General features: G+C 39.3%; 1 protein-coding gene across 10 annotated transcripts in view; it reads right to left on the bottom strand.

Moving 5' to 3' along the window:
• PRDM5 (PR/SET domain 5) overlaps positions 1–26,773 on the bottom strand; it is a 268,633-nt gene that overhangs the window by 120,346 nt on the left and 121,514 nt on the right. For 8 of the 10 annotated variants that reach the window (XM_061164114.1, XM_061164108.1, XM_061164113.1 and 5 more), the window contains 6 exons: positions 25,749–25,923; positions 24,537–24,629; positions 24,156–24,277; positions 17,464–17,543; positions 9,727–9,811; positions 7,797–7,954 (listed from right to left, as the gene is read on the bottom strand). In XM_061164114.1, coding sequence (XP_061020097.1) covers positions 7,797–7,954; positions 9,727–9,811; positions 17,464–17,543; positions 24,156–24,277; positions 24,537–24,629; positions 25,749–25,923 — 713 coding nt within the window. The remainder of the gene's footprint in view (positions 1–7,796; positions 7,955–9,726; positions 9,812–17,463; positions 17,544–24,155; positions 24,278–24,536; positions 24,630–25,748; positions 25,924–26,773) is intronic. The other 2 variants (XM_061164115.1, XM_061164112.1) reach the window with 1 other exon arrangement.

Below are 26,773 nucleotides of genomic sequence, written 5' to 3'. Positions count from 1 at the left end.
TCCCTGTCCATCACCAACTCCCAGAGTTTACTCAAACTTACGTACATCGAGTTGGTGATGCCATCCTACCATCTCATCCTCTGTTGTCCCCTTCTCCTCCCAGCTTCAATCTTTCCCAACATCAGGATCTTTTCCAGTGAGTCAGTTCTTTGCATCAGGTGGCCAAAGTACTGGAGTTTCAACTTCAGCATCAGTCCTTCCAATGAATATTCAGGACTAATTTCCTTTAGGATGGACTGACTGGATCTCCTTGCAGTCCAAGGGACTCTCAAGAGTCTTCTCCAACACCACAGTTCAAAACCATCAATTCTTCGGCACTCAGCTTTCTTCACAGTCCAACTCTCACATCTATACATGACTACTGGAAAAACCATAGCCTTGACTAGACAGACCTTTGTTGGCAAAGTGATGTCTCTGCTTTTTAATATGCTGTCTGGGTTGGTCATAGATTTTCTTCCAAGGAGCAAGTGCCTTTTAATCTCATGGCTGTAGTCACCGTCTGCAGTGATTTTGGAGCCCCCCAAAATAAAGTCTGCCACTGTTTCCACTGTTGCCCCATCTATTTGCCATGAAGTGATGGGACCAGATACCAGGATCTTAGTTTTCTGAATGTTGAGTTTTAAGCCAGCTTTTTCACTCTCCTCTTTCAACAAGAGGCTCTTTAGTTCTTCACTTTCTCCCATAAGGTGGTGTCATCTGCCTATCTGAGGTTACTGATAGTTCTCCTGGCAATCTTGATTCCAGTTTGTGCTTCATCCAGCCCAGCATTTCATATGATGTACTCTGCATATAAGTTAAATAAGCAGGGTGACAATATACAGCCTTGACATATTCTTTTTCCTATTTGGAACCAGTCTGTTGTTCCATGTCCAGTTTAGCTGTTGCTTCTTGACCTGCACACAGATTTCTAAGAAGGCAGGAAGGTGGTCTGGTAATCCCATCTCTCTAAGAATTTTCCAGTTTGTTTTTTCCAAGCTCCACCCAAAAGAACAACCTCTTACTCAGAAACACGAGTGCCCAGGGTGGAAGTCCCTGGCAATTCACTATGGTGAAGGAGGTGCTCTGTAGTTACTGCATTTGAAAACTTCCCATCCGACCTCACACTCCAGGCTCTCTTCTCCTATTCTCTTTCCCATTTCAGTGGTTACCTTTCCTAGTTTCTTCCTCGCCTTTCCAACTCAGTCACCTAACCACTGAGGTGTAAGGTCTAATTTACACCTTCCCATTTCTAATATGCCCTACTGCAATCCATGACAGTGACTTAAGCATGTCAAAGGCATTATGCTGAGGATAAACACTGAATTTTACTCAAGACTAGAAAATCTCCAGGTATTAGGATCACCAGTCTTTAAATACAGAAGCAGATGCGTAATAATGAAAAAATAGTTTGTACATGCTCACAGTCTTCACCACGCTTGGGGAAAGCCGGGGCCAACAGTCGAGCCTCCTCGGTCCCTTCCAGGCCCTCACTGAAAGGTGGGGGCAGGGACCTCACCTGAACTGTGTGCCTGACCATGGTGCGTTCATGCATGCCCTCTGGGGTTTATTTTCATACAATGTCTGCTACAAATAAAAATAAGCAAAACAAAACAAAAGTAATTTTTAAAAAAGAACATTTTCCTTTGTGGTTTTAAGAAGGCTACTGGTGTGCACTCAATCAAGCGGGTCAAGTGAGGTGAAATCAAAACCCTGGACTGGCTAGAATGGTAAAGAGCAGAGAGCAAAGGCGATATTCCACACAGGGTGAGCTCTGGAGGTGAGGAGGCGGCCTGAAGCTTTCAGGCACAGGCAAGAATCAGAGGCTAGAGGTTTGGGGGGCAAGGCCCTGTGCCTACAGGAGCCAGGGGGAAGAAAGCTCTGAAGAGCAACAAGCGATGCTTTTGATCTGGCAAGCACCAAGGCACAGTCTTTAGCTGATGGTTCTTCAGTTAATATCTGGGGGTTGGGGGAGTGGAGGAAGTAGAAGCAAGCTGGGAGGGAGGTTCCTCTATAAAAGCTCCTCAGAGGATAAAGGTTCATCACTGATTTGGCAGTAAGTGAGCTACACTTCAAATATCTAACTCAGAGTCAGAAAAGGGCTCAGAAAATTAAACAGTGCAGTTTTCTTCAAATGAAAGGTCTGAAGAGTCCTTAGATATCTTGGGCTGATAAACCCAGTGCAGAAGGAATACAACAGTAATTTTTCAATGCATCACTGACCACTAGTATGCTCATAAAGTCAAGAAACAGAGTGCTCAGAAAGGCAAAAATGATGCAATACATATTACAAATACAGATTTAGAGAAATCACTTCTCATATTACAACTACTATAACTAAGAACATTAAATCTTATTTGGGATAATCTTTTCACAAACGTTTATTCATTCAGAAAGTATCTGCCACATTCAAAGCACAATAAGATCAGTAGGTGCTGTGTGTCAAGCATCGGTCTTCAAAGTTTACTGTCTAGTTATAGGAAATACGGTGCTTACATTGGAAACTACACAATGCTATCTCACTATCCATCTAAGAAAAACAATTTAAATATGGTAAGCAATTTGCCATTAGCTAAACAAGCTTCAGAGAAACATCTGTATCTGTTGTTTCCCTCTTTCAGATTCGGTTCCTACATGCCCCTTAGTGTAAGCGTCTCATCACTGTGAACATGCTTTCCAGATCACAAAAGCAGTAATTCTGGATACACACTATCTTAAGTGAGCCACCAACTACTTCACCTACGGCTCACCTGAAGAAGAGAAATGCGATGCAAAGTTGAAGGAGAAAGTCGTTGTGATGGAATAACTGAGCAACTGTCTTTCAATCTACAACTTGGCACCTTCCTTAACTGTAAAAGATTTTTTTATTATGTAACATTTATGCTACATATTATGGTTTTAGAATCAAATCCATGATTTCTTTATGGAGAGACTTGTCCTTTTTTTGAAAGGTTTAATAAAATATCACCTGAGCAAAGTATCACTTGCAGAGTTTTTCAAACTATTTGATTATGACCAAAAATATAATTTTTATATCAAAAAGATATACATATATACAGCTACTCACACACTTGTGTATTACCTCATTAAATGACCCTTATTCTTGTATTTTCTATTCTGTTTTTTTAATGGCTATTGATGACCCAGTAAATTATTTCAAGACTCACAAAGTAGTCACAGCCCATAACTGGGAAATCACAGGATGAGATGTTAATATAAGATGCCCAATGGAATTATTTTCAGAGAGGTTTGTGACCAGAATCCTTCGTAGGTCTCTAGTGTTCATCCCTGGAAGCTTATGAAAAGTGTCAGGAACAAAGATCTTTTATCTGAATAGACGCAGCTCTGCCTGCCAGAGAGCTCGTTTATGAACTTAATCAGGACAAAACCTCTCTGTACTCATTCCCATCACCAAGCAAGTGGTGTGAGCTCCAGGGCCAAGACGGTGCAGGCCACCTAGACACACCACCCGCCACGGGCGGAGAGCACCGTACACGTATCTCAACTTGTCTCTGCATTAACTGTGGCAGGGAACAAACAGAGGCTGAAGAATAACTAGTTTCTGTTTCCTGCGGTTCTGAGATGTCTGTCCAATTGTGATGTAAAGAGTTACAGAATATAGTTGGGTCCAGATAAACAATCTTAATTTTAGGTAGACCCAAAAAAATTCATTAAACTTGTAATAAGGTTAAGTGATTGTCACAGAGGATTAGGGGAAAGAAAATCTAATTCTGACCTACTGAGCTTGTATAACTGGCAAGATAATGTGTCCATCTCTTTGCGACTCTATGGACTTGTAGCCCGCCAGGCTCCTCTGTCCTTGGGATTCTCCAGGAAAGGATACTGGAGTGCATGGTGATTCCCTTTTCCAGGGAATCTTCCTGATCCAGGGACCAAACCCAGCTCTCCTGCACTATGGCCAGATTCTTTGCCATCTGAGCCACCAGGGAAGTCCAACAAGATGATGGAACAAGTAACTAAGACTTAGAAACAGAGATCACTCCTTCAGAACTTCCCTGATGGTCTAGTGGTGAAGAGCCTGCCTTCCAATGCAAGGACATGAGCTCAATCCCTGGTTGCAAAACTAAGACACAGGGCAATTAAACCCTTGCCACAACTAGAGAGAAACCAGTACACGAGAACAAAAGATTCCACCTGCCACAACTAAGACAAGATGCAGCCAGAAATAAACAAATGTGTATCTTTTAAAAGCTGACTGCTAGTCTGATACAAAATAAAAATAAAACCTATCTTAAAACAGAAAAAGCAGTCTCTCAATGCCCAACATTCCCCATCACTCATCGCCCCTTAAAAAAAATCACTCCTTCGAAACTGCATGCCATATTGTCATAATCATAATGAAATATTCCCTTTTCATGCAAATCTATACGTAAAAGAATCGACCCCAAATAAATCAAATAACTATAATAAAAATGCACAAGTTACATAATCAAAACCCCAAAGAATAATTCATTTAAAATAACCAACTTTGGTCATGTTACATCATGAAGATTGGTCTTTTAATGACTTTTTTCCTGCTTTCCTTGCATATTTTTACTTTTTATTTTTGTAACTGACCATTAGTGAATAATGATGGAAGAAAAAGTTGATTTGCTTCTTTCACCATAACTTTTGATAACTATTTTAGACATTTTCATGTAACCATACCAAATACATGGTAGGGTCACAACATGGTGAGAAGCACAACTGTCCACATACCAAATACACCCTAGGGTCACAACACAGTGAGTAACACAACTGTCCACATGCCAAATGCATGCTAGGATTGTAACACAGTGAGAAGCTCATTGTCCACATACCTCGTAACACAGTGAGAAGTGCATTGTCCACATACCAAATACATGCTAGGATAGTAACACAGTGAGAAGCGCATTGTCCACATACCAAATACACGCTAGGGTCACAACACAGTGAGAAACACAACTGTCCACATACCAAATACACCCTAGGATTATAACACGGTGAGAAGCACGCTATCCACATACCAAATACATGCTAGGATCCTAACACAGTGAGAAGCACATTGTCCACATACTGAATACACACTAGGGTCACAACACGGTGAGAAACACAACTGTGCACATACCACATACATGCTAGGATCCTAACACAGTGAGAAGCACATTGTCCACATACCAGTACATGCTAGGATGGTAACACAGTGAGAAGCACGCTGTCCACATACCGAATACACGCTAGGATCATAACACAGTGAGAAGCGCACTGTCCACATACCAAATACACGCTAGGATCGTTAACACAGTGAGAAGCTCACTGTCCACATACCAAATACATGCCAGGATCCTAACACAGTGAGAAGCACATTGTCCACATACCAGTACATGCAAGGATGGTAACACAGTGAGAAGCACGCTGTCCACATACCAAATACATGCTAGGGTCACAACACAGTGAGAAACAGCACTGTCCACATACCACATACATGCTAGGATCCTAACATAGTGAGAAGCACATTGTCCACATACCAGTACATGTTAGGATGGTAACACAGTGAGAAGCACACTGTCCACATACTGAATACATGCTAGGATCCTAACACAGTGAGAAGCTCACTGTCCACATACCAAGTACACGCTAGGATCCTAACACAGTGAGAAGCTCACTGTCCACAGCAGAAGGACTGAATGTGCTTTTCACTTTGGAAATTACAGGCATCATTGTTTCTATCCTTCCCAAGACATCATGACTACTTTCATATGATTTATGGCTAAAAGTATGAGAGATGGTACAAAGATGCTGTGCCAAATTCCCATACGGCAGACAATACAAGCCGAACTGTGAAGAACTTGTCCATGTGGGGAGATCAGATTCATCAAAGAAAGGAACAAGAAGGTTCAGAGACTGAGCAGAAAACTAGCCAGATAGTTTCTAATAGGCATGTAATTCCAAAGCAGCAGTACTCAATGTGGTCCTGCCTCTGAACACACAACGCTTGAGTTAAACATGAGGGCAGTCAGCAAGAAAGTAGGCAGAGATGATTTGGTACACCATCAATCAACCCTATTTATTCTTTCGTTAATTTGCCTTTTTTCTTTTTAGACTGAAGCCAAAATTGATATCTTAACTTCTTAAATGATTTCAAAACAGATAAAATTATATGCTTGGAAAGTCCCAATAAATACTAAAATAACTATAATTACAATGGAATATTGCAAATAAAAAGAAGTTCTTTGAAAACATGTATGTCTGTTGCTTAATACCATCATGAAATATGTCAACCAAAATTAATAAACAAGTGTTTATCACATCACAAATTTAAACACACATTTCTAAGATGTTGACTATCTTTGCACAGATTTCCTGAGTTCAATTCAAACATTATTTACTATCTCCAGAAAATAGATTAGATAAAACTAACATTCTGAAACAAGAACTTGAGTAACGGTAAAGTGTAGGAAATGCAAACAAAAATCAATAGAGGAAAAAAGAGATTATAACTTGAGAGTTTTACTACAAAGGAGGGAATGGGGAAGCTAGGGAGATCATGCTGAGAAGCTAGAGAGGTCATGCTGCATTGATATGGCTTGTGCAGAAAACAGGAGAACAAAAAGCTGGAAAAGGAAGCTGGGATCATGGTGCAGAGAACCCCGAGTGACAGGGAAAGAAGACAGACTATACATAAGTGCTGGAAATCTACTTATAATATTAAGAGTACAGAGTGATAGAGCTGTGATCTGGGACGATTCATCTCGTTCTCTGAGTAAGAAGGAAGTGATTAAATAACAAGAAGCTGAATGAAATGGCTATTAAAGTGATGAAAATGAGACAGGACCAGGATGTCTAAATGGTAAAGCAATGATTATGAAGATGGTAAGACAATGGAGAGGGCAGAATCTTTAAGAATTAGCTACTAATTCTAAAACAGGGTTAAAATTAAAGAAAGAGATAGAGATAAATACATGCTTTTGTCATTAACAGAAATTAACAGACACTTGCAAAAGTGAAGCTACCCATGTGTGTTAGTCACTCAGTCATGTCCAATTCTTTGCGACCCTATGGAATACAGCCCGCCAGGCTCCTCTTTCCATGGAACTCTCCAGGCAAGAATACTGGAGTGGGTTGCCATTTCCTTCTCCAAGGGATCTTCCCGACCCAGGGATTGAACCCAGGTCTCCTGCATTGCAGGCAGATTCTTTACCACTGAGCCACCAGGGAAACCATTATCCGGAGCATGCTAAATTCATTAGGTCAAAAAGATGCCCAGTTATATATCAAACAAGTAGTGATAAGTGTGAGTCTAAACCTTGAGATTAACAAAATAAATCATCTGGAATTCATAAGTACAGAGTTTACATCATAATTAATAGATGTAGTTGACATAGAGGACACAGAATAAGCCTACAGCCAAAGTATCCAGGATAATCCCTTGGGAACTCAGAGACCAAAGACGGGTTCAGAGAAATTGTCAGAAAACCTAGCAAAGTTGCTAAAATGGCGCCACAGACAAAGAGGGTTTGCAAATGGTAATATGAACAAGAGTGTCAAACTTTAAAGAAAGAAGGAAGAGAAGATTTTGCAATTATTACAATGCTGGAAAACACTGGATAACACTTTGCTTGTTAGAATAGTTTCAGAAGAGAATTAGACAGATACAAAACCACAGTGGTGATGGCCTGAGTGGTCAGAAAGCAGAAGCAAAATATTCTCCAATTATTTATTTCATATGTACAGCCTCAGATATGCCTCAGATATCCAAAAACTTCTGTAAAAGATAAACAACTGATAATTTTATTGACCAATCAGCAAATACATTTATAACAGTATTAACAGGCTTTTACCTTCTTGTGATTCTTGTAAACATTTCTGTGAGCAAATCCCTTTCCACAGAGCTTGCACTTGTAAGGTTTATCTTCACTGTGTATCACTTTGTGGGCACCCACTTGGTCAAGCCTCTTGAAAGATTTATTACAAATCTCACAATTATAGGGTCGTTTTTCTGTTAAAAAAATGAGTTGAAACAATCTCACATCTATACAGGTAAAGGATAAAAAGGGAAACAGCCTTCCTTGCATTATTAATTCTTATGGACAAGTCAACAAAAATATCATTCAAACAACTGGAAAAAAGTCTATTACCCAATCCGTTAGATATGTGAGCCAACTCAAAACTCACAGAACATGAGCCTGCTCTTTTACTGACATATTCTGCCAACTAAATGTATAAAGTAGCTTAGATATGAAGATGACGTTTTAATTCAAGGCAGAAATTCTACTTCCAGATGAAAACCCTGCTGACTGGTATGAGCGAAGTCAGGGTTACAACTCCGAACATGAAGGGCGAGTGGTCTGACAGACATGGAGGCAAAGGATAGACCTGCCTCCTGAACAGTCAAGGGGCCCATGAGGCCAAGCTTCCAATCTCAGCAGGAATCACACACGTAGGTTGTTGTGCAAAATCCATGAGTATACAAATCCATGTAATGTTGACAACCAGATTTTTCAAGCAAAGCGTATCTGAAGGCCACCGGTCTTTGATCTTCTATTTTCATTTGCCAAAAATATGTGTCTGTCTCCAGATAAAGTGGCCATTCAAAAACCTCCTGACTTCAGTGGCCTCAAAGTACAGATATTCTAAACTTCAGAGACTTCATTAAGCAAAAATTACTTTCAGAGCTGGATGTTTTTAGTAAGTATAACAGACCTATCATTCAAAGCTGCTTAAAATGAAATTACAACTTTGAAAACTTAAGATTCTCAAAATGCATTTGTAAATTTCTCATTAACATCTATTAGTACTTTAGTTACAACGTAGGAGAAGGCAATGGCACCCCACTCCAGTACTCTTGCTTAGAGAATCCCATGGACAGAGAAGGCTGGTGGGCTGCAGTCCATGGGGTCGCTAAGAGTCGGACACGACTGAGCGACTTCACTTTCACTTTTCACTTTCATGCAGTGGAGAAGGAAATGGCAACCCACTCCAGTGTTCTTGCCTGGAGAATCCCAGGGACGGCGGAGCCTGGTGGGCTGCCGTCTATGGGTTGCACAGAGTCGGACACAACTGAAGTGACAGCAGCAGCAGCAGTTACAATGTGAATATATCTAGAAATGTTGGGATTCTAATTATTCAATCCATGCTAAACGTCACACACTTTGCTAGCAGGGTACGTAGATGACCTCATTTAACCTTCACAGCAATTCTGAAAGGTAGGACACCTTTACACAGATGAAGAACACAGAGACTAAGGCTCAAGGAGGGTTTGTTGCTGCTGTTCAGTCGCTCAGTCGTGTCCGACGCTCTGCGACCCCAAGGACTGCAGCACGCCAGGCTTCCCTGTCCTTCACCGTCTCCCGGAGCTTGCTCAAACTCATGTCCATTGAGTTGGTGATGCCATCCAACCATCTCATCCTCTGTTGCCCCCTTCTCCTCCTGCCTTCAATCTTTCCCAGAATCAGGGTCTTTTCCAGTGAGTTAGCTCTTTGCATTAGGTGGGCAAAGTATTGGAGCTTCAGCTTCAGTCGCAGGAGTACATAACAAATTAAATGATAAATCTGAAGATTTTTCATTTCATTTAGTCCAACCACATTTGCTTCAGAAATAAACTAAGGTCTAGAGAAGTTAAGTAACTTGTTCAGAATCACATGGTAAGTCAGTGGCCAAGCCAGAACTAATAGCCAGGTCTCCTGATTATCCCCCTCTCAGAGCTCCTAAAAATGACAAGGTGAAGCTTTTGTACTGATTTCAATAAAAATGGGAAAATATGTGTTTTACCTGAGTGGGTGATCATATGACGCTTTAGCTGATTTGCTGAAATGAATTTCTTCATACATTCTTGACAATCAAATATCTCATGAATCTGCAAAAGGTTAAATTAACAGTTAACTCAACTGGTTGAGCCACAAAATTTTATAGCACTCAAGTATAAACATGTGGACAGTTGTCATTACAATATCTAAGCTATGCATTATAATTCAGCCCTGATTTGTTCATATTACCCTATATAAGAAACTGAAAATGCAATGAACTTAAGTTACCTAGTAGAACATGATCATTAAAAAACGTAAAACTGTATGGTACTTAAATATGTAAAACAGATGACCTATTTCTGAAGTACATAAAAAGTTTATACTCTGCAAAAATTATACCTAATATATATTAAATCTCTGTTATACACAAATTTAGACTTGGAAATATGCCAAAATTTGGCATATTTGGAATGGATATGGAAATGGAATGGAAAAACTTGCCACTAAAAATATTCCCTTTCCAGTAGTCAACACTACTTAAAACTTAAACGTATGTAGTAAAGATCTAAATATTAATTACCATGAAAGACAAAGATATGATTCTGAAAACTTGAGTGTAGCTCACAACAATACTCCCGCAGGACAGGAGGCTAAAAATCTTCAAGTTTTATTAGTTTTTATGAGTTTCATCAAAAAATATATATATAAGGGGCATAACTTAATAGCAATCAACCAGCTAAATAAAGGTTACAAGCAAGTTCGGCTCTTTCTCTCCCAAATACTACATTAGAGAAACCGGATAGGCAGTAGAAGTAGAAGTTTCGTTTGTTATCATAACTATGTAAAAAGAGCAATGTGCTGCAAGCAGCCTTATATTAGAACTGTTGATCATCCCAATGAAGACGAGCATCCTACTGTTTTGCTGAAGACTGAAAAATCATCTTGGTGAAGTCATGTTTTTGTTTCAAACTCATTCAAGGTAGAGCTCACAAAACTAAACCCCGTACAAGCACTGGCCTTTCTGCAGGATATTCTGGCTATCCTTGCAGAATATCTAAGGGCCACTACAGAGTAAAACTCAAAAGAGAAGACCCTGAATTGGTACAGCAATGACTAAAGAGAGGAGGACTGGAAAATGGCTCCCTTGACCTAAGTGACCACAGAAGAACTCAAGACAGGGACCCGCAGAAGATGGCACAGGAAGGGAAACAGAAGCTGGCACAAGGCTGACAGGTCCCGAGTCTGCGCTGTGAGCCTTAATCCTATACCCAACCACACCGCGGTCTGAGGCTGCCATCAGCCTTCTGCTTCTGTCGGGTCTGATTCTTGGCGAGTCAGTGAACAGAAATGGGCAAAGCAGAGAAAAGATAAAGCAACAAGACGGAGCAGGATGACATCATTCCCCTGGACTCTGACTTAGATCCTTGCCTATATGCGGTGGCTTCTAACCTTGAAGGGAGACGTACAGGGTCCAGAGTCCTATGGTTCCTCTGAAAACAGTGTGGGCCTGTACACAAGTACTCAGAAGTCAAGGACCACTCAGTACAGAAGGGAAGCCTTCAGTCTAAGAAATTTTAAAGGGTACAACTTCAACCATCAAAGATCCTCACAGCAATGATATGAAGTGTAATGTTTAATTAAAGATACTAAGAACAGATTCATATTCTTAAACTCTGTAACATGTATCTTTTATAATAACAAGCTAAAAAATCATGACATGCCTTCTGAGACATACATAAATGAACACATATTTAGTTTAATTTTCAATACTCTATTTATATTAGTATATACAAATTTTAAATTATTTATCCATATAAAAATGGCAGTTCTAAAATTACTGCAAAATATACTTGTTTACTTAACTCTCACGGCTTTCAAAACATGAAACATTTTCAAGGGCTGAACTGAACTTTGATATTTCCAAAACTATAAAATACAATGTTTACATGAAAGCACTTCTGTGTTGACTCTCTTATTCATAATGGAAAACTCAACCAAAGCTATTTTCAAAACTCCTATAAAAGTTTAATAGAACAGATTTAAAGTGACAATGATATTAATTATGCCTAATGCTAAGTAAAGCATTTTATAAAATGTTTATAGCTTACTAAATTGATATGGAGAATAATAACTCATAATCTGATGTCCCAAGTTAAATAAGTTCCAAGAAGGATCATACCATATCTTATTGTAATATAGGACAGCACATAGTAATACAAGGTATTAGTCTAGTTGTTGTTCAGTCAAAGTCGTGTCCAGCTTTTCATGACCCCATGAACTGTAGCATGCCAGGCTTCCCTATCCTTCATTATCTCCCAGAGTTTGCTGAAACTCATGTCCAGTGAGTCACTTTTGCCATCCAACCATCTCCTCCTCTGTCACCCTCTTCTCCTCCTGCCCTCAATCTACCCAGTATCCGGGTCTTTTCCAGTGAGTCAGCTCTCGGCATCAGGTGAAGAAAGTATTAGAGTTTCAGACACAAAGTCAGTTCTTCCAATAGTCAAGGTTGATCTCTTCCATGACTGACAGGTCTGATCTCCTTGCAGTCCAAGGGACTCTCAAGACTCTTCTCCACAAACCACAGTTTGAAAACATCAATTCTTCGATGCTCACCATTCTTTACTGTCCAACACTCTCATTTGTACAAGACTACTGGTAAAACGATAGATATTACTATAAGGACCTTTGTCAGCAAAGTGATGTCTCCCCTATTTTAATATGCTATGTTTGCTGAAATCAGACTGGTTATATTCTTTGCAGCTGAAGAAGGAGAAGCTCTATACAGTCAGGAAAATAAGACTGGGAGCTGACTGTGGCTCAGATCACAAACTCCTTATTGCCAAATTCAGACTTAAATTGAAGAAAGTGGGGAAAACCGTTAGACCATTCAGGTGACCTAAATCAAATCCCTTATGATTATACAGGGGAAATGACAAATAGATTCAAGGGATTACATGTGATAGACAGAGTGCCTGATGAACTATGGACAGAGGTTCATGACCCTGTACAGGAGGCAGTGATCAAGACCATCCCCAAGAAAAAGAAATGCAAAAAGGCAAAATGGCTGTCTGAGGAGGCCTTACAAATAGCTGAGAAAAGAAGAGAAGAGAAAGGCAAAGGAAAAAAGGAAAGATGTACCCATTTGAATGCAGAGTTCCAAAGACTAGCAAGGAGAGATAAGAAAACCTTCCTCAGTGATCAATGCAAAGAAATACAGGAAAATAACAGACTGGGAAAGACTAGAGATCTCTTCAGGAAAATTAGAGATACCAAAGGAACATTTCATGCAAAGATGGGCACAATAAAGGACAGAAATGGAAATGGTATGGACTTAACAAAAGCAGAAGATATGAAGAAGTGGCAAAAATACACAGAACTGTACAAAAAAGATCCTCATGACCCAGATAATCACAATGGTGTGATCACTCACCTAGAGCCAGACATCCTGGAATGTGAAGTCAAGTGGGCCTTAGGAAGCATCACTACGAACAAAGCTAGTGGAGGTGATGGAATTCCAGTTGAGCTATTTCAAATCCTAAAAGATGATGCTGTGAAAGTGCTGCATTCAGTATGCCAGCAAATTTGCACAACTCAGCAGTGGTCACAGGACTGGAAAAGGTCAGTTTTCATTCCAATCCCAAAGAAAGGCAATGCCAAAGAATGCTCAAACTACCGCACAATTGCACTTATCTCACACCTAGGACAGTAATGCTCAAAATTCTCCAAGCCAGGCTTCAGCAATATGTGAACCATGAACTTCCAGATGTTCAAGCTGGATTTAGAAAAGGCAGAGGAACCAGAGATCAAATTGCCCATATTTGTTGGATCACCAAAAAAGCAAGAGAGTTCCAGAAAAACATCTACTACTGCTTTATTGACTATGCCAAAGCCTTTGACTCTGTGGATTACCACAAACTGTGGAAAATTCTGAAAGAGATGGGAATGTCAGACCACCTTACCTGCCTCCTGAGAAACCTGTATACAGGTCAGGAAGCAACAGTTAGAACTGGACATCGAACACCAGACTGGTTCCAAATAGGAAAGTAGTATGCCAAGGCTGTATATTGTCACCCTGTTTATTTTAACTTACATGCAGAATACATCATGAGAAACTCTGGGCTGGATGAAGCACAAGCTGGAATCAAGATTGCCAGGAGAAATATCAATAACCTCAGATATGCAGATGACATCACCCTTATGGCAGAAAGTGAAGAAGAACTAAAAAGCCTCTTGATGAAAGTGAAAGAGGAGAGTGAAAAACCAGGCTTAAAACTCAACATTCAGAAAACTAAGATCATAGCATCTAGTCCCATCACTTCATGGCAAATAGATGGGGAAACAGTGACAGACTTTATTTTTTGGAGCTCCAAAATCACTGCAGATGGTGACAGCAGCCATGAAATTAAAAGACACTTGCTCCTTGGAAGAAACGTTACGACCAACCTAGACAGCATATTAAAAAGCAGAGACATTACTTTGCTGACAAAGGTCCGTCCGGTCAATGCTATGGTTTTTCCAGTAGTCATGTATGGATGACTTGTGAGAGTTGGACTACAAAGAAAGCTGAGCACCGAAGAATTGATGCTTTTGAACTCTGGAGTTGGAGAGGACTCTTGAGGGTCTGTAGGTCTGCAAGGAGATCCAACCAGTCAATCCTAAATGAAATCAGTCCTGAATATTCATTGGAAGGACTGATGCTGAAGCTGAAACTACAATACTTTGGCCACCTGATGCGAAGTGCTGACTCTTTTTAAAGACCCTGATGCTGGGAAAGATTGAAGGCACGGGGAGAAACGGACAACAAAGGATGAGATTGTGGGATGGCATCACCGACTCAATGGACATGAGTTTGAGCAAATTTGGTGATGGACAGGGAAGCCTAGCGTGCTATAGTCCATGGGGTTGCAAAGAGTCATACATGACTGAATGACTGAACTCAGGTTTGTCATAGCTTTTCTTCCAAGAAGCAAGCATCTTTTAATTTCGTGGCTGCAGTCACCATCTTCGGTGATTTTGGAGCCCAAGAATATAAAATCTATCACTGTTTCCACTTTTTTCCTATCTATTTGCCATGAAGTAATAGGACTGGATGCCATGACCTTAGTTTTTTGAATGCTGAGTCTAGACTATAATGTAAATGTGGCATATGCATAGATCATCGTCTGCTGTTAAGGTGAAATACCGGCACCAAATTTTAGTAGCTATTAGACATACCCAACTATAAAAACAGGGCTTCCCTGTTGGCTCAGAGGTAAAGAGTCCACCTGCCAATGCAAGAGATGCAAGGGATGAGGGTTTGACCCCCGGGTTGGAAAGATTCCCTGGAGAAGGAAATGGCAATCCACTTCAGTATTCTTGCCTCGGAAATGCCAGGACAGAGGAGGCTGGTGGGCTACAGTACATGGGGTTGCAAAAGTAGGACACAACTTAGCTACTAAAGAGCAACAACGATAAGAATAGACTCAAAAATGGAGTCTACAGAAGCTGCCTGTGGATTCAGAATATGTCAAAGGAGCGATGCTGTGATGGACAAAGAGCTACACTGAGCTACCAAGTTACTAACATTCTGCAGAAACAACTTGGAGACTGTATTCCACCACCAGGTGGGATTTAAATCTGTCTATAGAGATATTCCCCGGGGACATCTTCTTTGTATTATGAAGAATATAAATGGAGAAGAGGACATTTTTCAGAATTATGTCCCACAACCAACTTTGTTGAAATATTCTACTTGGCAAAATTTTAAATTTGGTAAGGTATCTTCATTTTCAACTTTCTAAAATCAGAGAAAGAAAACAAAGAATTCTAGAACCATGAGGACATTCAGAAACTGTCTATTCAGCTGGATTTTACACTTCTGGTCTCGGACTAGGTTCTGCTTCAGAAGCTTTAAGGGTGATGGGGAGAAAGAGAGACATAGAAGCAGCAGTATCTGCATTGGCTTCTGCACTGAACTTTAAGAAAGCAGCTTCAGGGCTTCCTTCAGTTAGCACTTACGCTAAATTTGGAATGATAGAGAAGACGAGCATGGCCCTCAAATAAGAATTACATGTCAATTCCTCAAGTACTCTCTGTTTCTAAACAACCTGATAAGATAACCACTTGGAAACTGAATAAACAAAGCAATTTCGTGGCACTTAGGAAACCGGGAAACACCGACCAGTTCCATGTCACACTCAACCAGAGGCCCAAGGCTACACGGAGGGTCAGGGACGGAATGTGACATCCTCAGTCCTCACTCTGCCCACTGCTCGTTCCGTCGTTTCTCCCTGAAGATCAAAATCACTGAACATGCAGGATATAACCCTAGACATCTTAATAATTTAACTACCTTATGTGTTACAGGTTAAATCCACAGCCTAAAGAGTTGAAGATATTGCACTGAATATCATATGAATTTTAAGATCTGTCAAGTTATTTTGGAATATATCCATACATGAACAAAGAGACAAAATTCAATTTATAAACTATAATGTAAAATATCACTTCCACTGGTACCATCTCCTCTTCTTTAGTATTAAATGATTAAAAGACAGTATCACATGCTCATAGATATTCTGAAAAAATCATATGTGAAATCAGGAAATAATCATTTGTATCTTTGTTATAGTAATATATAAAATAAATTTTTGGACTCTCCCATTATATGAACAAAACTCTAAACTCTATTTTAACTCTATTCTGTCATAAATTTGATTAACAAGTGCTAACGCTGTTAGGGTTAATAGCTGCCATTTTTTTCAGGTTAACTTTCATATTAAAATAGTAACTTAGTAAACTGGGTTATGTTTATTACAAAATGTATTAAACTTCTTTTCTCCTAATGCCCCTGACCACTGAACAACAGAGGGCCCTGGGGGTGAGACCCACTGCACCCCCACTCGCACGCCTCCTCACCTCCCCTTTCAGTGGGGACACTGTGTAACTTTACAGTGGGCCCTCCGCATCTGCAAACTCAGCCAAGCCCTGACTACAGCACTGGAGTATGTGTAACTGAAAAATGCCGCCAGTGGGCCAGCACAGCTCAGACCCGTGCTGTGCGAGGGTCAACTGCATAATCATCTATTTCCACTGACAACACTCTGACATTTTTCTGCATTACTTTAAGCTCTTCAAAATAACAGAGCTCTTGTCTTTGTTTTGCCAGGCTTAAGTATAATACACATATATTTCAGGCTAAACATCACTGTAGAGTATATTATAAATACACAAAAATATTGTGGTTTCCTCAAATATATAATATTTCCTGAGCAAATAGCAACTGGTGAAGCATGAAACCAGGATGAGGTGTCGTAATGAAGGACTCAGACACTATACTGCATTGGAGTAATGTTTCTACTTATTCTGAATAACAGCAAACAGCTCACAATATTCTTTGGCAAGAGCTGGCTCTTCTGTGTATCAGTCTTGCTCTTTAGCATACAGGGTGTGCCCAGGTGTTCAGTCGTGTCCAACTCTGTGACCCCATGGACTGGAGCCCACCAGGCTCCTCTGTCCATGGGATGCTCCAGGCGAGAATGCTGGAGTGGATTGCCATGCCCTCCTCCAGGGGATCTTCCTGATCCAGGAATCGAACTGAGGTCTGCACTGCAGGCAGATTCTTTACCAGCTAAGCTACCAGGGAAGCCCCTTAGAGTATATTAGTATAAAATTAATGACAAAGCTCTGTCTTCACAATATACAAAGCAATTAATATTTTTCCTTGCAGACACTATGACTAAAAATCTTAACTATGATGAACATTAGCCTTTATTTTACTGACCTTCCTATGTTCCTGTAGGCTTGAGGCTGAAGAACACTTTTTACTGCACACTGTACATATGAGTTTTTTCTTAGGATCCCCTAAAGAAAAACACAAATGAAATAAAATAAAATACCACCATGATTTACATGAAACTATTAAGAGGAGCATTAGATAAGTGTTTCCGGGTGATATATAATTTCTAAAAGGGTATTTCATCTTCTTCACTTGTAACTCCAAAATTGTCAGTTTTGTAAACATATCCATTAAATTCAGATAAACAATAGGCTATGTTTTTAAACTTTTCTTTAAAAAATCTGAGTACTATTTAGCTTGGAATACTGCTTTCTACATATACAACATGGGCTTTTCACCTCTGCATATACCAATTTAGTATTAAAACAGTAAAGCACACTTCCATGAAAAATTAAAATTAATCACATGTGTACATAAAACATTGGATTTATTCATTCATAAGCTGATTTTGCCACTTGCTTTATATTTTAACAGAATATTTTATTTATTCAGCTGGGTTTTTAAAAATGGAATTCATAGGTTATTCTTTTCAGCACTACAAGCTTGCAAGATCATTGAGTATATAATTAACCAAAATTAATGTTAAAAACCAGAATAAAGTAAGATCAAGAACAGTAAAACATTACTTGACATTCATAATATTATACAAATCCTACAAAGCTTAATTTTTGTCTTCTTCATAGTGATCATAATTATAGTAGGTCGTTTCAAATTTCACAGTGGTTATAGAAAACAAAAGAATGAATAAAATAGGATTTTCAAATACAATGTAATAACAATATCATATACATAACCATGGGATATTTTTTCAACTTTTGATTTCAAATAATCAATAAAAAATTAATAAAATGAACTACCATGCATCCATCACTTGGCCCCCAATAACTAATCCATGCCTATTCCCGCCACAACCTCAACCCTATCCAGTCCTCTCCTTCTCTCTTTTTTTTGCAAGAAATCTAAAATCAGTAGAAAGCAAGGTAACAAAATAATTTTTTTAAAAGATTGTGTTTATGGGAGAGGAATGCCTTCAGAAAAAGTAAAATATTAATTGTTGTCATCATTCAAGATACTTATTTCATATAATGCACTATTTTTAACATGTTAAATAGTACAGCCAAGAAAATTTTTCTTGGTGATTGACAAGTAATATGGCCAATAAAGGAGAAAATTCTCCTGACCAAAATGAGTATCTTACAGCATGCATTTGGTCATCAATTCTTTATACATATCTATTAAAACATGAAGGGCCACTGAGAAAGAATATACCCTCTTTTCCAGTTTGCATAAAAGATGATGCATTAAAGTGCTGCACACAATATGTCATCAAATTTGGAAAACTTCGCAGTGGACATGTGACTGGAAAAGGTTAGTTTTCATTACAATCCCAAAGACAGACAATATCAAAGAATGTTCAAACTACCGCACAAAGGCACTCATTTCAAATGCTAGCAAGGTAATGCTCAAAATCCTTCAAGCGAGCCTTCAAAAGTATGTGAACCAAGAACTTCCAGATGCACAATCTGGACTTAGAAAAGGCAGAGGAACCAGAGATCAAATTGTAAATGTCCACTGGATCATAGAAAAAGCCAAAGAATTCTAGAAAAACATCTAAGTCTGCTTCATTGACTACACTGAAGCCTTTGACTTTGTGGATCACAACAAACTGGAAAACTCTGAAAGAAATGGGAATACCAGACCACCTGACCTGTCTCCTGAGAAACCTGCATGCAGGTCAAGAAACAACAGTTAGAACCAGACATGGAACAACTGACTGGTTCTAAATTGGGAAAGGAGTACGTCAAGGTTGTATATTGTCACCCTGCTTATTTAACTTAATATGCAAAGTAAATCATGCAAAATGCTGGGCTGGATGAAGCACAAGCTGGAATCAAGATTGCTGGGAGAAATATCAATAAGTTCAGATATGCAGATGATACCACCCTTATGGCAGAAAGCTAAAGGGAACTAAAGAGCCTTTTGATGAAGGTGAAAGAAGAGACTGAAAAAGTTGGCTTAAAGCTCAACACTCAAAAAATGAAGATCATGGCATCTGGTCCCATCGCTTCATGGCAAATAGAAGGGGAAAAATGGAAACAGTCACAGCTTTTATATTCGTGGGCTCCAAAATCACTATGGACAATGATTGCAGCCCTGAAATTAAAAGGCACTTGCTTCTTGGAAGAAAAGCTGGGGTGGAGAGGGAGGTGGGAGGGGGGATCGGGATTGGGAATACATGTAAATCCATGGCTGATTCATATCAATGTATGACAAAACCCACTGGAAAAAAAAAAAATAATAATAAAAAAAATAATAATAATAAAAAAAAAAAAAAAAGAAAAGCTATGACAAACTGATACAGTGTTTTAAAAAGCAGAGACATCATTTTGCCGACAAAGGTCCATATAGTGACAGCTATGGTTTTCTCAACAGTCATATATGGATGTGAGTACTGGCCCATGAAGAAGGCTGAGTGCCAAAGAATTGATGCTTTTGAACTGTGGTGTTGGATTAGATTCTTGAGAGTCCCTTGGACTGCAAGGAGATCAAACCAGTCCATCCTAAAGTAAATCAACCCAGACTATTCATTGGAAGGATTGATGCTGAAGCTGAAGCTCCAATACTTTGCCCACCTGATTCCAAGATCTGACTCACTGGAAAAGACCCTGATGCCTTCCGGGAGCCAGCACATGAGATCCCACCCATGACAAGGTCATAAGGAGGAAACCTGACAAGCAAGGCAGATCAGGATTCCAGGGATTTCGAAAAGCTGCCCCTGGCGCTCACCTTAAAGATGATATCTGTCTTTCTGATGCTTGCTTTAATAGACTACTCCCTAATTTCTGAGACATAGGCAGAAGGCCTTCCCCGATCTCTTTCCAAATAAGAATCAACTTGGAACTTTAATCAGTATGTCTCCCAGGTGGCGGTATCTTATGAGATTATCCAGGATGAAAGGAGTGTTTTAATTTAAACTCCTTTGCTGGCATTCTAGTTTGTTTAGCAAATGTGTTTATGCCCTTGGTACTAATATGCATGACTGCTCATAATACCCTAATCATAAAATAGCATAAAGAACCTGATCATATAAAGGCCCTAATAGACATAGAGCCCTTCGGGGGGTGAGGAAGCCCTATTAGAAAACACAAGAAAAATTATTCTAAAAGTGGTTATTGGGTTAACATTTGCTTGCTGTGTTTTTGCTCTTAATGTGCTAAGGTTGTGCAGTGGAAACCATTGTTAATATAGTTATAGATCTAGAAAAATAAGAGCTTAGCCCCAGTGTGGTAACAATGAGATGGTTGTTAACTGTTAGCCAGGAGTGCTAGGCAGAGGCTGCCTCACCGAAGCTGCAGAGTCTGTATGGGATAAACCTTTTAGATAAATTCAACTGACAAACTTCTGCAAAAGAATTGACCTTTATGTTAACAAGGTTATATTTCTACTATGTTGTGACATGCTGTACTGTTGCCCTAAGAGACTGCAACTTTTCTGTTAAGATCACCACAGAAACTAAAAATAGGTTTACATTCACCTGACTTGCATAAAATGTCAATAGGCCCCAAGGCCAGAAGATAATGTACAAGACCCTCATAAACAAAGAAGTATGCAGAAAACATCCTGGTTTCCTGAAGGACAAGCTGATGTAATGTTAAACTATCTTCCCCTTAGAAATGTACTAACTTAGGGTATAAAAGCTATGGTAAAAAATAAAGCATTGCCAGACCCTGCAAACACCCCCAGTCTGGTGTCTCACTCTCTCTCTCTCTCTCTCTCTCTCTCTCTCTCTCCGATGCCGTTCACCCTGAGGGTACCCCTGGATCCTGCCAAGGCTGGACCCCAGCAGATGCTGGCAAAGATTGAAGGCAGGAGGAGGAGACGACAGAGGATGAGATGGTTGAACAGCATCACCGACTCACTGGACGTGAGTTCGAGCAAACTCCTGGAGACGGTGGAGAGCAGGGGAGCCTGGCCTGCTGCAGTCCATGGGGTCACAAAGAGTGGCCGTAACTGAGTATCTGAACAGCACAACAACCCCACAGTCCTCTGCTGTCCCTGCTCACCCCTTATACCAGCTGCTCTCTGAGTTTAGACCTTTTTTCTTTCCCACCAGCGAGGTCAGGCTTGAGGGAGAGAACAGTGGTAGAAGTGAGATTTCCATGATCACCTACCCCACCTTTCCCAACACTGCTGCCACGCTCTGCCACTGGAGTCAGAGGCTACCTACCATCCCTCCTCTTCAACCTTTTCTCTCCTCCTCATGGCCTCTAGTCTTTATCCTAGAACCAGAATCCTAGTCCTCAGAAGAAATATGGGGAGAGTTTATGACTGTTTGCCTGAGAATGTAAGTAAATGTTATCTCCTGTAAAATCAAAATCTCTTGGTCAGCAACCACTGAATCAAATCAAAAGAGAAAAAATGGTTAAGATGGTTAAGGTGGGTCAAGGGGATCGACACCCTCACTGCTTCCTCTTGAGTAACTGGAAAGGACACCACCCTACAAGTTTCCCCAGGGTCAAGGACAAGAGCAACTACGAAGCTACAACCAGACTTTATGCCACTTTAGTTTACTATATTCAGGTAAGTCTGATATTTCACTTTCCGATTCAGCTTTCAAAAACAGTCAGGAACACATTACTAACAAATGTGGGAGATGCAAGAAAAATTAATTCAACAATACTGAATACACGGTTACTTAAGTATTGTGAGCTTCAGCACAACGTGGGTTAAGTGTGCTTCCAGGAGCTAGTCTGAGAAACTACCCACCATATGTTACAGTTGCTATGGAAAAATGTGATTCATATTTAAAAATTCAGCTTCTCTCTTCTCAGTATCTTAAATTCATATCACCTAACAAGGAACATTTGTCCTTGTCAGTGGTAAAGCTGCATGACCTTCTCTTTCCTTGAATACCTTTGTCTTTCTAGAGTAACAGCTTCTACAACCATATGTATAAACACTGCTTTTTTCATTGTTCTAAATATGGAATATTCTTTCTCCAAATGTCCATGTAGTTCACAGACAGAAGAAGCAAGAGAGAGGCTATGAATGAGAGGCGGACTGTGTACCAATTCCAGCAAAAAGTATGCATGTGGCCTTTGGCTGAAATACAGTAAGTTTCACATTTTATAGAATCCAGAACATAGAAAAATAAAAAACTTCCCTTTATAAATTCACTCCTACAAAATCACCATGAGTTTTCGGAATCAGTAATATTTTAATATCCAAACCAACTACAAGAAGTCTTAAAGAAATTATGCTTATAGCAGTCTGAAGACCACATGCCGAATAACAAGAACATAAGTTTCCAGAGTTTTAGTGTGCATCTGGTTTTTTACTTAGTTCAGCAAAGTTAACTTTAAAAATGACATAAAAGATTTGTTATAATACACTGCAGACAAAGATGGGGGAAATTAAGAACAGCATTTTAAACCATAACAGCTATTAAAAAGCAAAAACTATGAAGAGACAGGTCTATCAAAAAGTTATGACTGCCTTTTGCAAACCTAGAAAAGGCCCAAGTATAAAGAATTCAGAAAAATGCCACCTTCTCTGCATCGGTCATGTATCATTCAAAAGGAGAGAGAGGAGTCAGGACACTGTGAAGTCTAAGCGCTGTACAGCCTTCTGAAGCTGTGTTTTACAAGGCACACCTCCTGCACCCTGAGCTCTCACACATGGCTGGTACTCAGAGTCGGCCCAAACCGCTGATGTGAGGTCGGATCCAGTGGTCATGCTCACACAAGCTTTCCCAACTAGCGTTAAAGGAGACACTTTTTGGACACTGAATAAATACAGGAAACAGAAGCTGAGTTCCAACTATTCTTTCCCCCTGAATGTGCGAATAAACAGGATAGAGAAAAGAAATAACACTCCCCTCCTGTCCAGAAAGATAGTTCCACCCTTAAGCCGACAGTAACAGTAATCACCCGAGAAAAGTATCAGTACAGAAGGGTATGGGAAGGGCCGTGAACCACAGTCTCCTTTAAGGAAAAGCCACTGAGGAAACGAATCACTAACTCTGAAAGTATTAATCTGTTCAGTTTAGTGCAACAGATTCAACCCCTAAACCAAAATGCATTTACTGTGTGCTAGGCAGCTGAAACCTAAGTAACAAAGCTTCTAACTGTTTAGCTATTGTTTAGCTGGCCATTAGAAAAAATTCAAATTGTATCTGCTTTATAAATCCAAATATATTCAATTTGCATGTCAAAACATAGCCAGTAATTTTCTCAAATACAGGAGAAATGTAAGAGTTTTTTAAAAAATGAAGTTTTACTGTGAAAATATTAAGGCAGAAGAGCCATCGTTAGAAGTTTTTAAATATGTAGTTTTTAAATGTATCTACTATAAGAGAAATTTCACATGCTGAAGCACTAAAATTACTACTTAAAATATTAATTCTTAATACACCTGGCTACCAAGCACAAACAGATCCTAGCTTAGGTTTCCAGTTATGATTAATTCGGAAATGGGAAAAATGATGACTATCACTGAAATCAACTTAAAAGGAAATAATGTTCAGTGAAAAAAAAAATTCCACTTCCAGAGATCTACATCTGTGTGAAATACAATGGAAAAGCAAGCTCTGTCCTTGAGAGTGAGAATTAAGAACAGACCGCAGCAGCCTGGGGAGAGGAGGCCCCTTTAAACATGGTCCTCTGATGACTCCTCACCGGTGTGAACATTCTCCTGGTGTCTCCTCAGGGCTTCCTTGCTCTTCAGCCTCTTCCCACAGCTGTCCGCCTTACACACAAACCTGGCATCTCCCTGGCACGTCTCCTGGTGCTGTTCAAAACTGCAAGACAATCAGGACAGGGGAACAGGGAGAAGAAATGGTGAGGACACCTATTCATTTCTAGCATCCTGACAGGCTTTCGTAATGCATGCTCACAGGAGAGCTTCAGGGTCATTATAAGCATTACCTAGGCAGGCAGGAAGGAAAGCACTGAGATTCTGTAGCCATATGATACTAAATCACTAAGAAGCATGAAAGCATGCATGCCAATAATGACCCACAATCATGTAACAGCCATCTGATAACTCAGACACAAAACCTCGATGCTGAGCTGAAGGAAGAATTGCAAACAGAGCACTGAAAACTTCGTGAGGAATCCTTCAGACTGCTTTTCGCTGAGCACTGAAGAACACTGAGGGGAAATAGAAAAACAAACAAAAAAACTGGAAGTCTAGGACAAAAACGTATGAAAATACCTCTACTTCGAATAAAGTCACATTCATGATCTCCCTTTCTATTCTGTCTTTTGCCCTTTAAACTTTTTAGTAGCACCTAGCAGTAAGACTCAGCTCAGCAAAAGTACGTTTGATGTAGTATATATAACATAAATTCAATACAAACTGACTAGAGTGCAGTTTTAAAATATATTCATTAAAAAGTATATAGTCTTTGCTTGTTTAAAAGTATATAAGAGAATTTCCAAATGTATAATCTCCTGCCATTATAAAAGTTAAAATTTTTCAAGTTCTGAATAGAAATTTTTAATCTCAAATATCATAAGCAAAAGTGGATAGATATATGACAATTATTTTAATATGAAATACAGCATGTTTCAAAATTTTACTTGAATAAATAAAAAATGAAACATTAAGCCTATGTTAAAGATTTCTTGCTCATATGCAAGGTGACATTCTGTTAAAAATAAAAGTTTATAAATATATGCATACACTTTCTCATTTTTAGTAACTTATGATACTGTAAAATACTTAAATAAAAGGATAAATTTATATGCTGTTAATATAAATAGTAAAAATAATACAGGGTGCCGAGCAATGGGTGGGACCATTTAATTCATTCCATCCTTATATCTTGTACATATTCATCTTTAAAGTGATTTCTCCAACACTGCTATGAAATAAACAGTGCTTTCCAAAATGTCCCTGTATTCTCTATACTCCAAACTCTCTCCATTTTGTTAACTTTTTTTTTACCTGATTTCAGAGGGAGTATCACATACAGATCACTGAAACGCGATCTGCCACCTCAAAGCACTAGCTAAATTATGCATATCAGATTTCAGATTAGTACACCAATAAGCTTAATATTTAATGGCAAGTTGTTAAACTTCATAAACAGAATGTTTGAAAAATCAACATAAGAAAAGTTAATGACAATGACAATAAAGAATGCTTAATCTCTATACACACACCATCACACAGGCACACAGGTTAGAAACTAACTATAAGACAAACCAAATAAATGAGTTAAAGTGTCGGCTTATAACTTCAGAGATTATCTTTAATGTACGCACTGTCTTTGCAAAGCCTGCTTAACTGGGAATTTCTTCCCACAGCTCTTGCACTTATATTCTTTCTCCTCTGTGGGTTTCTGGTGCAATGTCTGAAGATGCTCGGCAAGAATTTCCTCACTGGTAAAACTCGATTCACACTGGGGACAGGCATAGTCCTCTTTACAGCCAAAGCGATCTGCATATTTACAAGCAAGCAGAATTATGAGACAAAAATGAAGAGCCAAGAACTGCTCAGCTTTGCCCTCATTTTAAAATCAAAATTAACTGTGCTAATGATACCAGCTTAACAAATTTTTATTATCGCTATAAGTATGAATAGGCTTCCCATGAAAAATAACAGAAAGTGTTACCAGAACATTTTTTTAAAACCGTTTAACTTGTGTTTCACCAATTCAAAATCAACTTTCAATTTACCCTGTAACATTAACCTTTCACATCAAAGAGTTATTACAAACGTTGAACTGGAAAGCCAGTCTTCCCTGAAACAGGTCATCTTGAGTTCACTTTTAGCTGCAAGAAGAGAGAAGCCCAACCAAGGCGAACTATGCTGAATTACCAAGGGGAATCTCACATATAAGTGAAAAAAGACCAGGGTCATAACAGCACTCATCCCAGCGCGCGGAGTGAGGCCCAACTGTCTCTCCGGCCGGCAGTCCCACGCGGACTGCCACGGCTATACCACACTTCAAAGAGCGCCATTTAACTTACATGTGCCTCCTGATTATCAAATACAATCAGATTTAGATAAAATGCAGAAAATATGAAGGAATAAAAATCACCAATAACCCCATAATGAAGAGACAACTATTGTAATCTCTTTCCATGACTGACTTATCTTTTGTGAATTCGTATTTTATAGAGTCTAACAATAGCTACCTTTATGATCATACTTTTTATGTAGTTTCATACATAGCTGTTTTTTCCATTTAGTATTTTCTTAAGTCAATTTTTTTTAAACTTTAAGGTACCATAACTTACTTATTTAACCAAACTCTCCACTGATTGACATTTGAGTGGATTCTTTG

The sequence above is a fragment of the Dama dama genome, chromosome 17 (genome assembly GCF_033118175.1).
Source record: "Dama dama isolate Ldn47 chromosome 17, ASM3311817v1, whole genome shotgun sequence".
Classification (NCBI taxonomy): Eukaryota; Metazoa; Chordata; class Mammalia; order Artiodactyla; family Cervidae; genus Dama; species Dama dama.
The sequence above is the reverse complement of the archived record's forward strand: the minus strand, read 5'-3'. Positions and strand labels throughout refer to the sequence as shown.